General features: G+C 35.4%; 1 protein-coding gene across 1 annotated transcript; it reads left to right on the top strand.

The window, feature by feature from the left end:
* Positions 1-4621: 4621 nt before the first annotated feature.
* Positions 4622-12163, top strand: LOC117108516 (Krueppel-like factor 10). The gene is made up of 4 exons (XM_033250537.1): positions 4622-4850; positions 7599-7826; positions 7965-8817; positions 9651-12163. Exons 1-4 carry the CDS (start codon positions 4794-4796, stop codon positions 9908-9910), a joined length of 1398 nt encoding a protein of 465 aa, XP_033106428.1. The 5' UTR covers positions 4622-4793; the 3' UTR covers positions 9911-12163.
* The last annotated feature ends 422 nt before the right edge of the window (positions 12164-12585 follow it).

Raw genomic sequence — 12585 nt, 5'->3', positions numbered from 1 at the left:
CGATGGCATGCATTTCGATACATGGAGTATGTATCATACTATCTTATCTGAGATTAATCAGTAGACCTTTCTGTGTGAAGAAAACGTCGCGGATTCTAAACCTACCGGTCTGGAAAACAACATAGATTATCGGCGTCTCCGTTCCACAAAATGAAATACTGTAACTCCATATTTCAAAGTATATGGAGTTATATATGGAGCAAAAATAATGATCTAGGTCGTTACTCACTTGTTTTTTTTTTTTTATTTCGAACACTTTTGTTTATTTACGCATGGAGGGACAGTTTTCAGGCACAGCCGATTTTTAGTTTGTTAATGAGTTGCATTAAATTTGTGCTGTAGCTGCTGCCTCCGACCAATGGCATCTCATCTCATTTTAGTGGTTTCTAAATATTTTTTTTGCTAAAAAAAAATGATGTGAAACTGCTATCAATACTACATGCACCTGTACTCAATGCTCTAATTGTCTTGTCAATAAGCTAGCCATGCTTTGTAATTCATCAAACATGATCTTACTACTGTATTTCTGACATTTATGTAAAGAAAATAATTAAGCAAAGCAACATGCAACCGGTCTTCTTTTAGTGGTATTTTTGTTTCTTTTTAACGAAACTAATCGCGACATTCACTTACTAGTCATTAATAGTAAGTTCAATACATGGATAGACAGTTCTGCTGGATATATAGTGCATACAGTACTGTATTGACGTATGTTTTTCAAGTAAACGCACCGCTTTGAATAAAAGACCACTCGAATAATTTTCTGCCCAGTAAACGCACTCCTAATTGACTAATAAGGGAAGCAACAATATTCCAACGTAATCTATTAATGATCTACTCCAGTGGAAGTCTTTATGATCATACAATAACACATTTCGACGGTAATTTATGTGTTGTAGTTCCATATTTGCAGTGAAAAATAAACCCCTTTCTCAACAAAGACGCCCCTGGGCACGTTTATAAATAAATAGGGTGTGGTAAAGGATCTAAGGCCAGATTATCGAAACCCAGTTTGCCTGAATGCGAGATTGCCTAGTCTACTTTGACAAAACCTAGAATCCCATTTTGCCGAAACCCAGTTTACCGAAAGTCAACTACTGTAGATACAGAGGAGGCGGGAGGGGGGTCAGTGGGACCCCGTCGGGAGAACAACCACAATTCGTTGGGGATAAAAAAAAAAATTATATGAATTTTCTACATTATTAGTATTATTGTCAAAATTTATCCCCCTGGACCCCAAACATTTTGAGCAACGCCCGACGACGTCAGGGACGGCGACGACGTCAGGGACGGCTCCCCCGTTAGCAAATACATTACCAACAGCATAAAATTCACGTAGGAGCACTGCATCTGATGAAATGGTGGCGTCAGGAGACCCGGCATGCAAGGCGCGATTTTTTCCTCCCCAGGGCAGGCCAGATTTGCAACGACTTTGAGAATGTATTGTAGTTTGATTCTTTTTCAGAGGCCCATCCCATTCCCCCGCCCAAAAAATATAAAAAGAATGAGAAGAAAATTGAGAAGAGTTAGCAGGGATGGCGCCAGGATTTGCCCGACGAGTGGTCAGATTTCCCCAACGAAAGCAAAGTGGGCGTGGTCGAGCTTCGATTAAAAGGTATCGAAATTTTAACAATTTAGGGGTTTCAAAGGATTTTATAGTCTATTAATATGTGGAAAATACATATAATTTTTTTTTTCTCCCCCGACAACTTGTGCTTTTTTCCCTCGACGGGGGCCAGCTCTCCCCGACGGGGGCCCTTGCCCCCCGACCCCTCGCTGGCGCAACCCCTAAGAGTTAGCCTAAATTGAGGAAAGAGGAAAAAAAGGAAGTGTACCCATGAGTTCAGTGGGCGAAAGGAGAGCTCGTTTATTTTACCATTCACCAATTTTGAAGAATTGTCTACTGATATCCCCGACGCCGATTTTTTTTCCAACGATTTTATAAATCAGGATGTAAAAAAGGCCAAAAGACGTTTTTAGCCATTAGGGGCCTATTACGGAATGTAGTACCCAGCCAGAACAGCTATCATGCATGGTCAGTGGACCGAAGACCTAAAAACGAATGGGTCTTCATTTTTAGGTCTAGTATATTAGTTTTATATACTTCAGCTAAATAAAATGAAATGAATCACCCGGACACAAATTTCGACTGTATCTCGTTGTATTGTCGACAATAAATTTTCCTTGATTCCTTGATCATTAGATTTAATGAGCGTGATCATGGAAAATATTCGATAACAAAATTGCAGTCAGACACATTTAAAAAAAATTACGTTTACTTTGATACAAATGCACAAGTAAAATTTGAAAAATCAAAATCAGATTATTTTTTTTTATTAGTTGAAAACAAATATACACACGATCCTAAAAGTTTGTGGATGAAATGAATAAACTTATAGGAAAAAAACAAAAATTCAAACAATATTCATATAAATCTTGATTGTGAAAAATCTAGCGATTATTAGTAATAGCTAGGCCTATGTAGCAACAGAAATTTCAAACTCAATTAAAGCAGACAAAACAGAATGGCAAAATCCAAATTGTATTCACACACTAAATTTAAGGGACTCGGGTATCTGGCGACATTGAAAATAATCTGGCATTAATCCGAAAATGGTAACAAGCTAAATGTTCATAATTTCAATATTAGGCTACTAGACTTGCATCAAAGCCTTTAGCAATATATAGACCAATAGTTGAATTTGTTGAAAAGCAAGTCCAGATCAAATTATTACAGTATTTCATGAAAAACAAATACAGTAGTTAAATGTCACAATAAAACATTGCTTATATAGTTTTGTTTTTTTATAAAGGGGGCGGGGCTCTTATAGATCAGGGGGCCCCTAGAACTCGGGGGCACAGGTTCAGTGAATCTGCTGAACCTGCGGTTAGTAAACGGCATGCAATATCAGACTCGAAATTTGAATGTTATTTTCTTTACTTATATATCCCCAATTTATTTTTAACAAGATGTTTCATTACTACTTGAGGATGCCATCAAGTGGCTCTTCTACTAAACATCATAGGCCATGCATAAACAGGTATAAAATGTATACTTCTATGCATAAACCAAGACTGATTAAAGCAGTGATAACATCGTTTTTAACTACGCGAACAGGCTCTCCAAAAGTAATCTGGTGAGTGTGGCCCCAGGTCGTGGACTTCGGACCTTGCAGAAAAATTGGCATGTCGCACTCCATTGGCCGGCTTTTGAGACCAGCAGGTGGCCGACAAATATTCTGTACCTTAACACATTGGCTGCCAGCGACGAGTATACTCGCCCACAAAGATCTTATAAGATCTTTGCTCGCCCACAGGGTGTTGCTGAGGGCGCCAGGAACGAGTATACTCGTTCGACGAGTTTACTTGCCCCCTAATATTTTCCCACCAATTTATTAGACACATCATTTTGATGATATATGACTAGATAAAATTTCAAAAAAGTATGTTTGTACATGTAAACTTGTTTTGGCACACGGGAAGGAACCGTAAAAAAAGGTCTGGCAGTCAACGTGTTAATTCATTTTTCTTCAATGTCAGCCCCACCCATTCTCTTTTATAGTAGAGTCGATGATATGGATTCAAAATAGAGGGGACCAGGGAATGGTTCACAGATAGGGGGTAATACCACCTCGCCCCTCCCCCCCCCCCATTATGGTTCGTCCTTGGTAAGAAAATTTATGATTATGTTGTACTGTATTTGTACATTAGTTCATAAAATATTTACATTTCTTTTTCTATCAATTGTCGATTATGGATTATTTCATTATTGTTTTATTGTTTTTTATTCATTTTTTTACTTGATACTTCTGATAGTTTAGCGTTTCGTGATGCAGACCTAATTGTTCCGTGTTGTCGTGGTTTATTGTTCAACATTTTTTTAGATAAAAATTGTAGTAAAGCTCCCCATATCGTATCGTATAACCAGGTAACTACTACTATACAGAATTGCACTCCATGTACTTTATGCTATTCAGATTTATGTTTAAAAATCTGTAGTAATTAATTGCACCTGATTTCAACAAGGACCAACTAAACATTCTATAGTTCTGCATAGGAAATTCCATCTCCACGCGAATTCAGTTGTTCCGACCAGGAAGTACTTGTAAGTAGGGGAGGGGGAACCTCCAAAAAGAGAAATAATAATAATAATAAAACCCACGCGACAATAATACACGAAAAAGACAAAGAAGAAACAGAAAAAAAAAATGAATAAATTAGAAATAGTTCTGCAGGCTGAGAATGTCGGTTCATAATTTTTGTTGTGAAGAAGTTCTCTTAGTGGAGTGTGATTTTGAAACTCCGGGTCTGCACAACACCCCCTCATTGTAGGCCTACCTCAACCAATAAATTTCTAGATGAAGTAGAGTAGGCCTAGTCATATCTATTAATATATTTTCATTAGAGATAGGTTTATGACCTCTATGAGCACCTCCCTGCCATCACAGCCACAGTGTGAGTTGTGACAAATCAATCGGGCCAATTATTAGATCATGCACAATATCATCCAAGAGACATGCATGCTAGGCATGATCGCTAGGCTTGCTCGACACTCATTGGGCAAGCCCCCGTAATAAACGAATATAATTGGTTAGACCCCTTGACCCGCCTTCGTCTGCTTATGTTTTTGTTTTGAAATCGCGAAAAGACATTCACGCCCAACGTGATTCTTATCATCTGTTTCCGAAATAAGCAATCCTATGTGAGTACAGTGTATAGTAGCAGCTAGAACCTACCCTAGACGGCTGTCATCGTCATTTTGAACGTTATATGTTGTTAATAGTACTCCCGCAATGGCATTATATTCTTATTCACCCCCAGCTTCACCATCAGAATCACATTTTATTGAAGTAAGTTCATACTGTACTGATTATTTAATTTGGTAAGCAGTGATGTGTACGTGTGTGTGGTAAGTGATGAATTTGAAGAGAGTGGGGTCGGTCAGCTGTCAGCTGAAGAAGAAAGCCATACCTTTTAGCCTAGTCTAGGCCTAAGCACATCCTACTACTAACCTACTCTTAGTCTTTAGGCCTTTACTTTATTGACACATATAGGCTAGCTACTAGGCTAGGCCCTAGGTAGGCTTTCAAATTATTTACTTAATTTACAGGCTAGGCCTAAACTAGTCCTACCACAAGGGCGCCTTCACCCTCCTTACTTATTCACTAAAAAAATTGGTGCAGCAAAACAAAGAAACTTAAAAAACAGTTTTTTTGGTTTTTTTTTTTGCTTTTTTCTTTACAAATAAATAAAGTGTGAGTGAATTGATGTTTATTTTTTGCCAGATGCCCTACAAAGTTGTCTAAAGAAAGTTGTCTGATGCCTACAGTAGTCAGTAGGCCTAGCCCTACATTCATTGCAAAATGTCAACTGTGGGTTATTTTTATTCCATCTGATTAGTAATCTTGGGGGGAAAAATATTACGGTACCAAGATAGTATTGAGTGGGTGTCAGGGCCGTAGATGCTGGAGTTACCAATTTCTATAAGCTTGATACACTACACCGGGCTTAGGCCTAAACAGAAAGGGTAGGTTATAATCTGACCCTTTTTTAAAACTCTTTGTCATGCCAAATGATCGTTGGTCAAGTTTCTTCAAAGGCTTGAGATGCTTGGTGCTAATTTTTGAGTAATAAAGAATCATACAGTAAAGGTTGCCAAGCTAGTACCAGCCTGTATAGCCTACTCTTCTAGCTACATTAAATGATGTTATTTACAGTGGGCCCTACCATATAATAATAATAATAATAATAATAATAATAACTTTATTTAATATAGCGCAAACAATATCCAATTATAATGATCTCAGGCGCTGTACAGAATTTAAAAAAATATAGATTTACAAAAAAAAATCAATACTCGATATGTAATATACATTAAAAGTTAAATAGAAAATTGGAACATTAAAAAGTATCACAATATATAACACATGAACTAACATAAAGGTACACTACAATGTATGTTGAGCTAATACCTGTAATACTGTAAACTTTGAAAGTAATGTCAGTATTTTGAATTGCTAACTTCATTATTGAGCAGTCATATAAACAATAGGTAAACGTAGTGTCTGCTGTTAAATGTCTTTGCTTAAATGTCGCGTTCATTTAAATGTTGGAAGTTACCGTAGTTGATCTTCAGTACCTTGATTTTCTTAAATGAGAATTTCAGTGTTTTTGACAGGATTTTCAATGATTTCACAATTTTAAGATCTTTATTACCTTGTAAAAATCCAACCTTTATCATGGAAAGTATTAATATTAATGTTAATATTAGTACTGTATTAATTGCTAGTTTCACGTCCCTGTTCTCATCAAATTTTAGAGCCTCGTGAAAAAATTTACTGTTTCGCTATTTTTCTGAAAAACATTCATTTTTCCATGGACAATAAAAATGATGACTACAGTATCTGAAAGAATCAAGCCTAACAAGAGGTGGGAACATAAATGGCAGCAATTTAAAAACTATTTTTACTATTTAAAAGCCTGTTTACCATTAGTATATAAACTACAGTAATCAACATGAAATACTGGCCTTGTTTTGTGGTCTCTTTGTTGAGCCATTTAAATTGTTTTGTCCATACAGTAATTAATAATGTATAGGTTACAGGTTTATTTTAACTAGTATAAAAAAGTATATGGTATTGTCTTGACAATAGGAATAATAACGGATCCCAGTGTGACAATCCTCTGCTTTACAGTTGATAATTGAGTAGAATCTGTGATTGCGTAATAATGACTAATGAATGAATGAATGAGGTCATCTTTATCATGCATTTAGGTCATGCTATAGTAGAAAGTGCTTTTTGTGTTGGTCAATAGTACTGTTATACTGGATAGACTTTTTTGTTCTTTTGTTTTTGGTTGGTGATACAAGGTGGGTGTGAGTAATGCTGTTGTCTGATTGGTCAGGCAATGGACGAATAGGAAGAACTCCTGTAACCACTCAGTTGAAGTGTGATACTAGTGTGATACCTGTGTTTATCTGTGCATTTATTTCATCACCTTTTATTATACAGTACAATACAGTACCAGGCTTGCCAATGTATTTACTATTAAAAATCTGTACAGAATACTAATGTGTAACCCTTCTAGTTCTTTTCCTAATAAACATTCCTCACTAAAAATATGGTATATCGTATACCCACTGTTTGCACTAACACTGTGAATATGTCGTTTTATAATAGTATAAGCGCTGTCGGATAAGATCAAAGAATATGTACACACTGCCAGGTGCGCAGCTCATGTCAGTCCGAAAGGTTATACAGTGTATTCTTAAGAAAAAATTGCTGATTCTAAACAGATTTCTAGTAAAAATACTACCCTAAAGTGACAAAGAATGCATTTCCGGGCATCTAGAAAATTATTTCTCACTGGGAAGGGTTGAGGGGAATTCCCCATATTCCTTGGAGGGTGGGGTTTTCAAAAGTCATGTGCCTGAAAACTTATGGTAGCTGCAGCACCAATTTTTCAACATCTACGATCTAGTACACTGTTTAAGAAGCCTTGAATGACACCACATTTAATCTCTTATTTATTACTTTTATTTTGGCACACTTTTTTGCACTTATCTTTTCTTTATTTTTTATTCTTCTCTTCAACAGAATGACAACACTAAAAGGCCAGTGACATCGTTTGTTGTAGAACCTTCTCCTAAGCGATCAAAAATAGAAAGATCAGCAGTGGAGACTCTTTTATCATTCAACCAAATGTCAAAAAATAAACAGCAAGTGGAAAATCCAACAGATTATCCCGACTCGCCTGAGAGTTTGCCATCTGAAGAGTCATGCCAAGACTGTCAGAAAAATAGGGAAAGAATTTCAACATCACAGGTAATTTCTAATTTAAAATTTATTTTTCTCTGAAAAGCTTTTTAAACACATTTTAAAAATATTTGGAGCAAACTTGTTTAACCTAATGGTTGTTTGGAGAAAACTTTATTAACCTTAGGGTTTTTGTTTTGTCGTCAGGGTTTTGAAACACCACCTATGACTCCTCCTCCGAAGTCCAATGTGCCTGGAGGATCTGTTTGCTTTTCTTCAATGCCATTTGGACAGTTGCCCAGCAATAAGGCCATCTTTACTTCGACAAATGTAATTTCATCGTTTGTTAGCAATATGGACTGTCATCTTGTAAAAGCCACTCCCAGCCTCATGTCCTGTTCCATTTCACCTAGCTCGTTGGTAACGCAAATTTCATCATGTGTCACATCAAATAGTGTACCAGTTGCAACACCTCATAACAACCCAATTCCTAGTGATTCAATTAACTCAGCTGTCCCCAATAATAGTAATAATTCTACAGCAAGTGTTATTGCAAACAATCATGTTTCAGTGATCCAAGCAGTTCCCAATCATCCAACTGAAAAAAATGCAGATTCAGAAAAGACACGAAAGACTGAAAATGAAGTGCCTGTAAGTGTTGGTAATGCATCAGTGGATCGCAGTAGGACAAATTGCTTACCAGACAACACACCAATTGCTACCAGTACTGTTCAGACATTTAATATTACCACACCCGATGGTATGCATTTCAATCGAGCAATACTGCCCTCAATGAAGGCAATCCTAATGCCGGGAAACATTATCTTGCCTTCTAATGTTGTGCTTGTTGTGAACAGTCCCAAAGCAGATGCCAACCAGGCTAAACTCTGCCCATTGGCCCCTGCCCCTTCGGCAAACAGCCAATCAGCAACAAGGCCAATCTCGCCGCCAGCCAGTGGCGAGATGTTGCGACGTAGGAATCATATTTGCAGATATGAAGGATGTGGAAAGACATATTTTAAGAGCTCGCATCTCAAAGCACATATTAGGACACATACAGGTATAATTATTATTTCATTCATTTTTTTTTTTCATGTCATTTTTTCAATGCATAAAACATTACAAAAATGTGAAAGACCTTTATCTTCCTGTTAACTGTTTAGAATTCTTCAATGAAATGGACCTTTTAGTTGAACATGTCCCTAGGGTAAATTGTGTGTAATCTTGTCCCTGTTCTGATTGTTCAATTGTTAATTTTGACAACTTCAAAAAGGTTCGTTGCAGTTACAACTTCAATTCAATTCAATCAATCTATAATAATCCCACATGGGGCAATTCAGATCAGGTAGACATTACAAGCTTCATAAAAACATGACATTAAAAATATAAAACACAGAAATATATACAATGAAATAAATCATTGATTAAAAAAAAGTATAAAAGGTAGCCCTACTCATTATTAAGGAGTCGAACGGCAACATGTAGGAAGGAATTTCTACATCTATTTGTTACACCGGTAACGACGTCCATGTGGTAGAAGCTCAAAATCATTAAACATTGCATGATTACTTTTGCCCAGTTTAGAGAATGAGAATGTTTTAAATACAAGTTTCATTTTGCCATTGTTTATTTGTCACTTGGACCTGTGGGAGTTAACTGTAATTTATTACTAAACAGGCCTGAAAAGGTTAAAGATTATATAAATATAATAAACACTTTTTTTGGAATCAAGGCCATATGGTGCACTTATTAAAAATACACAAAGAGGTGAGGATTCACCAATAAGACTTGCACCACATACTCCACAGGTCCCCAAGTTCCAGCCTGATTGTTAAAATATACGAGCACCAATGAGTTATCAGTACTTTCCCTTCTTTGTTTATTTAAATTTAGGCGAGAAGCCATTTGAATGCACATGGGAAAGCTGTGATAAACGATTTGCAAGATCAGATGAATTATCACGTCATCGACGGACCCACACCGGCGAGAAGAAATTTGAATGCCCGATCTGTAACCGTCGTTTCATGCGTAGTGACCACCTCACAAAACATGCACGTCGTCACATGACTGCAAAGAAGATTCCTAATTGGCAGTTAGAGGTGACGCGACTTACCGACATGGCGGAACAGAAAACTATGATTGTACAAGTATAGTTCAGAATATTTCACAACTTTCATTCACTCTCTTGGTTCAAAAACGTCCTGTATCATTTTTTCAACAAGTGATACACTTATGTCATGTACTGTATTTCTTTATACTGTATATTTTGTTTTGTTTTTGTGTACAAAGTCAAAAATTGTGTTAATTGAATACAGATTATGTTAAGTAAATGCAAGCTTTTCAGTGTAGTCTAGCTTTGTGCTTTTTGTCGATATTAACATAGTTACTAGATAAAATACAATAAACAATTTTTATTGAAATCCCTAGTCATCAGTAGCACTATAACTGAATGAAGATTTTTCAAATGATTTATTTGATCATGAGAGACAATAGCTAAGGAAGCACTTGGGATCTTGTATTTGAACGGTGTTTAACTAGGAATCATCTTTCATAAATATCAATATCATGTGGTTTCATCTTTTTAGAATTTACAGTTTGATTTTTGAAGCTTTAGAGAAAGTGTGCAATATGTATTGTATCTGCATTGACAATTTACGTTTATCTTTAACTTAATCTTCTTTTTGTTACCATATTGAACATTATCATGTAATGCTTTTCTTATGACTATTAAAATGGTATCAGTTTGGCTGCATCTCAGATAAAAATATACTGTAGTTTATGGTTTACAAATATACTGCCACCCAAATACAATCATAACCTTTTTAGAAAGAGAATAAAATTATCCACCTTAATTAAAAGCAAACATTTACAGAATATATTACCTATAGTCTTAGAATTTCGTAGTAAAACGGTTTTGAAAATATTTGAAAATGTGATTTTGCAACTATAAGAAAGTTAATATGTACTTTAAGTGCCAGTTCTTTTGAATGAGCAATACAAATGTGTAGATCTTTTTTTTTTTTATTTGACTGGCAGTTTATTATATCCTAAGCATTGAAAACCCAAGAGCACACAGAAGCATTATAGGTTATTCTCTGCCACTCCTTCAGTTGCATATATTTAACCATGGAGATATTAAAAGGGTCAAATAGCTCCAAAGGTCAACTGAGGGTTGATGATTCAAGGATGCTTTATCATGTTTGTTTCTTTTTAATCAATTAGTTGAGGTATGGAATATTGCAATTTTTCATGTATGGTGCTGTACTGTAATTATTTTATTATAAATTTTTTTTGTAAAAGTTAGACTTGATTGTGCTTAATGTATAGTTTTGGAAAGGATCTGGAATATTGCTCTTCTTTTACTGATTATTATTTTCACTAATTGATTTACTCTATAAATTTAGTGAATTGCAGTACCTTGTTTTCGCTACCAAGATTTTGCATCATCCCATGTACTGTACCTTCTCCGAGTGTACTACTGTAGCTGAGGGCTCTATATTTTTCTCTGTTTTAGGAGCATACTGAAATGTCTGCACCCTTCCTCCATCATATCAATTTGTATAAAAATAACACTGTTGGTAGCATAGTCTTTATGTTATCAGTGCTTTAATGCAGTAGCAAATACGGTGATGGTAGTTGATTTAGATCTGAAATCTGAAGCACTAGTTAAAATAAAAGTTCTGCAAAATGCTTTCAATTTAGGTAAGGATTATATAGGGCCTATTACCATAGATTTTAAGTTCTCAATTAGGCTAATGTTTTTTAGGTTTTTTTACAATACACAGTAAATCATCTTTTGATTGTTCTAGAATGCTTTCAAAAATTATAAGAAAAATTAAAGATGCATTTTTCAAGAAAAGAAAGAAATCAGCTAGATGATGCATATTTCATTTTATGTTTTTTAATTTCTGTTTCTACCTTGCAGAGAGAGTGTCACGGTTTTTGTATTGAAGGGTCCAAAAATATTTAGATAAACCTAAAAACTACCTTTAATTTATACAGTGTGATTTTTTCTATGTGTTTTTGATATTTGGTTAAAATTTGTACGAAATGCATGAATACTTTATAAAATTTGAACCACCTATGTGTGGTTAACTTGAAACATTATCACTAATGTGGCAGGAACACTGATTATAGTGATCATTAGGAGTGCATAAAAATGTAATTACTGTATACAAGGTAGTATTTACTGTATATGAAATTATTATATTGTAATATGCCAATCTGTTTCCTCTCTTTACTAAGTTCCTTTTTATATTTAAGTGCTACTGATTGAATAAGTGTACTGTACATAGCATTAGTACAATCAATCTTAGTCAATCCTTCTTGATTTAAATGTTCGATAAAATATTAAAATCTTAACAAAAAAATGCAACATGTTAAATAAAAGAAAGAAGTTAAGTTCAGTGGCTTTTGTTTGTCTATGTTCTGTTTTCGTGGTTGTCGACATTAAATGGTTGATAAATATTTTAATTAGTGAACTACGAGAATAAAGAAGTTGGCGGCCATTGGAACACTTGCTAATCTCAACAAATGGGAAAATGCCAAATTGGAGTGAATAAAACACAATACAGAATACGTATATGTCTCTTAGTACACCAGTGCAGTGGTGTGGATTTAAATATTTTAAATTGAGAGGGAATAAATTCGGGCTGAGTAAAGGAGGTCTGCCATTTAATATAAAATTATGACAAAGCTACTCAATCAAAACGTCAAGGCTTTTTCAACTATCCATGTGGTGTATCGCTGTATTTAATACTGTAACAGTACTTTGCCATGCAAACCTCAGTGGTGGCGCCTGGACCTGCCCGACAGGGGGGATAAAGGC

Source organism: Anneissia japonica, unplaced genomic scaffold (genome assembly GCF_011630105.1).
Source record: "Anneissia japonica isolate Jap-2015-1 unplaced genomic scaffold, ASM1163010v1 scaffold287819_len434453_cov191, whole genome shotgun sequence".
In the NCBI taxonomy this organism is placed as follows: domain Eukaryota; kingdom Metazoa; phylum Echinodermata; class Crinoidea; order Comatulida; family Comatulidae; genus Anneissia; species Anneissia japonica.
This window is presented reverse-complemented; position numbering and strand designations above follow the sequence as displayed.

Bases quoted from the DNA above. Each gene is read 5' to 3' on its own strand.
- LOC117108516 (XM_033250537.1), top strand. From the start codon at position 4,794: ATGGCATTATATTCTTATTCACCCCCAGCTTCACCATCAGAATCACAT. The intron at 4,851-7,598 runs GTAAGTTCATAC...TCTCTTCAACAG, and splicing joins CAGAATCACATTTTATTGAA to AATGACAACACTAAAAGGCC. The intron at 7,827-7,964 runs GTAATTTCTAAT...TTTTGTCGTCAG, and splicing joins AAAGAATTTCAACATCACAG to GGTTTTGAAACACCACCTAT.